The 3,700-nt window shown below is 53.6% G+C and overlaps 1 protein-coding gene across 1 annotated transcript in view; it reads right to left on the bottom strand.

Annotated features, from left to right (window-relative positions):
* Positions 1-2,331: 2,331 nt before the first annotated feature.
* Positions 2,332-3,700, bottom strand: part of RASSF2 (Ras association (RalGDS/AF-6) domain family member 2) — a 7,222-nt gene continuing 5,853 nt past the window's right edge. Inside the window, exons 9-11 of the mRNA XM_009327207.1 lie at positions 3,458-3,579; positions 2,621-2,718; positions 2,332-2,401 (exon numbers count right to left, since the gene is read on the bottom strand). Of these exons, the coding sequence (XP_009325482.1) occupies positions 2,332-2,401; positions 2,621-2,718; positions 3,458-3,579 (290 nt within the window). The remainder of the gene's footprint in view (positions 2,402-2,620; positions 2,719-3,457; positions 3,580-3,700) is intronic.

Genomic DNA, 3,700 nt, shown 5'->3' on the forward strand with positions numbered 1-3,700 from the left:
CGCTTCGGAAAAAAAAAAAAAAATAGGGCTTGATTAATTTAATTTGCCTCGTTTCGCTGCCCTGCTCCTCCAACTAATGCGGTTTATTTTAAGGAAAGCCCAGAGAAGTGCACGTCCCCCTCCCAGCTGTTTGCAGCTGCATTGCCACCGCTGGAAACGCCGCAAACCCAGGTGGCAAACCCCGTAAAAATTAAGACATGGGGATTTTTTTCCTTCCTATTTCCCAGCCCCACCCCCCTTTATTTCACCTGCAGGATCCCAGCTTATGGATCACAACCCAGGGAAAACCCGGGTGTGGAAGCGGCCGGGCAGGGTGCGGTGCCTCCCCGGGCTGCTCTCCCCATCCCAACCTCCAGCTCAGGTGCGTGCCAAAACCCAGCACTTTTCACCTTGCTATCTGCCCAATTCCTTCTCTTTTTAGCCCTCAACTCCGTGCCGAGGACGCCGCCCTTACCCGTGCACCCGGGGCCGCACCGGCGATGGTTCTTCCCGTCTGCGCCCGCCGGGCTCGACTCACATCGGACTTTTCCCGGCGGATAAAGCTTCGATAAGCGGAGCCAACGTCACTCGTATCCCCCTCCTGCGCGGGGAGGGATAAATGGGCTTCAATGGGCTGGACAACGTGGGGCCGGCGGCTTCGGTGAGAAAGCAAAGCGTGGCTGGGGATAACCTCGGGGATGCAGAGAGCTCAGCCTCGAGGAGGAGAAAAAACCTGAAGAGATCAGGTTTAAAAACTCAGTGTGTTTAAAACAAGGCTAAGCAATGCAGAGGTTTTCTTCTAGAGGCGAGTTTTACCTTCTGGAAGGGAAATATCCAGAGGATGGAGCCCACCGACCGCGGTGCGTGGGGATAAACAGTCTCTAAGGGCTGGATAAACCCTACAACGGCCCCAAAAATCCTCCAGCGATTCAGTTGTGAGTCTCCAAAACTGCAGGGCAGGAGCATTTCTCCTTGGGAAACTTCTCCGCCAGGATCCAGGCAGGTTTTGCTCTTCTCCCTCGTCGCTCCCAGCCCACGCAGAGCACATTTCAGGAGCATTTCTATCCGCAAAGTGCTTTATTTTGAACAAACCAGGCTCTAACGCGGGGGTTTTCATTCTGTATTAAGTTGCTACATATTTTGTTTTCTTGTTAATCAACGAAGCAACGCCACAGTCATCCTTCAAATACATAAAAAGCTTTTCTCGCTGTACAATACTTTCCCTAACACGTGTTAAAGGTGGAAAAGGTACCATCAAAATAAAAAAAAAATTACAAAGATACATTGCAAAAACTCAAGGGAGGGAGAAAGTCAGAGTTTTAGTTCACATCGAGGTATAAAATTGATATTGCTGGTTTAGCCCGGGAGGAAAGAGGTTTTTCCAGGTGTGACGGTGATAGCGGAGCCAGTCCCGGTCCCGGTTTCACCGGGACGATGTGCCGGCACCGCTGCAAAATTAATTTGCAGAATAAAACCCTCTTTATTTCTGCCTCTCCCTCCTCCTGCCATCCCCCCCGCTTTCCATACAGCATCCCTCGAGGGATGCTCAGCGCCATAAACTATTCCTGTGAGAGCTATTTGGCATGTTGCAGCTACCAGAGAGGTTTGACATTGTAGGTTTTTTTTCTTAAAATCCCTAAAATTAGTGCAAATTAGAAATGGGGGAAGGAGGGAGTTACGCGACCAGATGCAGGTTAAGGGAACACGCCGGAAAAAAAGCGATTTACTCTTTCGCTGTAAATCCAACCGTCAGTCCCCAGGTTTTGCTTTCGGCAGCAAAAGTGTTAAAAACCCTCCAACTCTCAGCGGAGCCTTATCGATTTACAAAAAGCTTCCCGTCACCTGCGAATTATTGCAATAGAAATGTGCTTTTTTTTTTTTTAAAAAAAGAGGAATTATTTGTGCTCTCTTGCCACCGAGCAGTGGGTCCTCCGCCGGGAGCCATGCGCGGGCACCGCTGCGGCGAGCATCTTCAAACTGAGCCCAAATTCTTGCTGTCGAACGCTTGCAGCCCTCGCTCGGCCCTGTCCTCGGCGGCTTCGCCCTGCTCACGGATTTCCTCTTCCACCCCCCCGTCCCCCCCATTATTTCCAGGGATTTGAGGTTTTGGCCGAAGCCGCTACCGGCCAGAGCCTTGCTGGGAAAAACCCCATTTGCAGAGGAGGAACCCCCCCCGAGGATGCTGCGCGGATGAAGGCGCGGGAGGATGGGTTGGCTCAGAGCCGGAGCGATCCGGGCGGACACGGGGAGCGCTCCGGGGACGACAGGGGTTTGGGAGTCGGTACGGTACATCCTGCAGGCAAACGGCTCTTCGTGCAATGCAACCCGGAGCTGGGGCGCCGGCGAAGCGTTTCACATCGCCGTCGGACCTTCGGAAATCTCCTCCAGCCTTTGCTCGATCATCAGCCGGAGGATGGAGTATCTGCAGAGGCGAAGGACAAGGAAAAGAGGATTTTTGCAGCGTCAAACTGGGCTTTTAACCCAAATTGCCAAGAAAACCCTGGAATAATGCAAAACTCAGTGGCTCATGCTTGCATTAGGGATGCAAGGCTGTGCAAACGCGTTTTCGGCACTGAAATAACCCCCCGACAATGTCCTTAACTCTCAGCATCTCCCCTCAATGCCACTGAGCCTGGCGTACTTGCGCATTAGCTTCTTCACTTCACGATCCTCCTCTTCCTCCAGCTTCTGGATGAAGCTCCTGAGGACGGGCATCTCGAATTTGATGTACTGAGCAACCTGGGTGGGAGAGAAATGCCAAGCCGGGCGATGAAGAGGGTGATGCACCGACCCTGCAAGGCTGAAGGCGACCTCGCAGCATCCTCTCCCCAGATTTAACCGGGAAAATCAAGGCCCCCCCCCCGACTTTTGCAACAAACCCTAAAAGAAACCACGTTTCCTCTGCACGGCATGAACATCAGCTTGTGCAAAACGAGTGCTAGCTAATTGTTGGGGAAAAAATCCACCCAAGGTTTATTTTATTTTACCCACTGGCTGCAAGACTTGGCTCCTTCGTATGGAGAGCCCTGCACATCCCCAACGTGTCACTGAGTGCTGTTTAAGCCCAAATGTACCCCAAAAGTGCCTCATCGGTGCTCTGGTTTAAGAGCAGAGCAGCGCCGGGGTAGGAGGGAGCCGGCAGATGGCATGAACGAGCCGTTTCCCACCTGCAGCGCTTTCCCCGGCTGGAAAAAGTACCAGTTACGCCAAAAGATGTGCAGCAATTGCTCTCCTGCGATCACATTTGGGATGGCAAAATGGGGCTGGGGGCGTTTGCTCTCGGTTGCAGTTTAAAGATGCTCTTTAAGCACAGAGCAAGGTCTTTCCCATAAGATGGGGAGTTTTCACGGGGAGACGTGGGAGCAAAGTAAAGCAACTCCTGCATCCCCAAGCATGGAGACGTCCCCCCAGTTTTCCGGCCCCGGCTCCATCCCGAGCCCATTCAAAAACGACGAGCATCCCATGCCAGCAAACTCACGTCGTAGGTGACTTCTTCCACCTGGTCCTTCTCCATGAGGAAGACCTTGGAGACCTGCTCGCAGGGGCCCTGCAGGATGCGGGCGATCAGGGGGTAATCGCTGGCTCGCAGCTTCTGCTTCTCTGCAACGCCAAAAGCACCGGCGTTCGGCCCGGCGGACGACGGGGCTTTGCCGCGGCCGACCCGCCGGCTGTGCCGGGGGGGGGGTGGGGTTTTGCAGACTCACCTCCCCTGGGGTGGCCG

This window comes from Pygoscelis adeliae, unplaced genomic scaffold (genome assembly GCF_000699105.1).
Source record: "Pygoscelis adeliae isolate BGI_AS28 unplaced genomic scaffold, ASM69910v1 Scaffold187, whole genome shotgun sequence".
Classification (NCBI taxonomy): Eukaryota; Metazoa; Chordata; class Aves; order Sphenisciformes; family Spheniscidae; genus Pygoscelis; species Pygoscelis adeliae.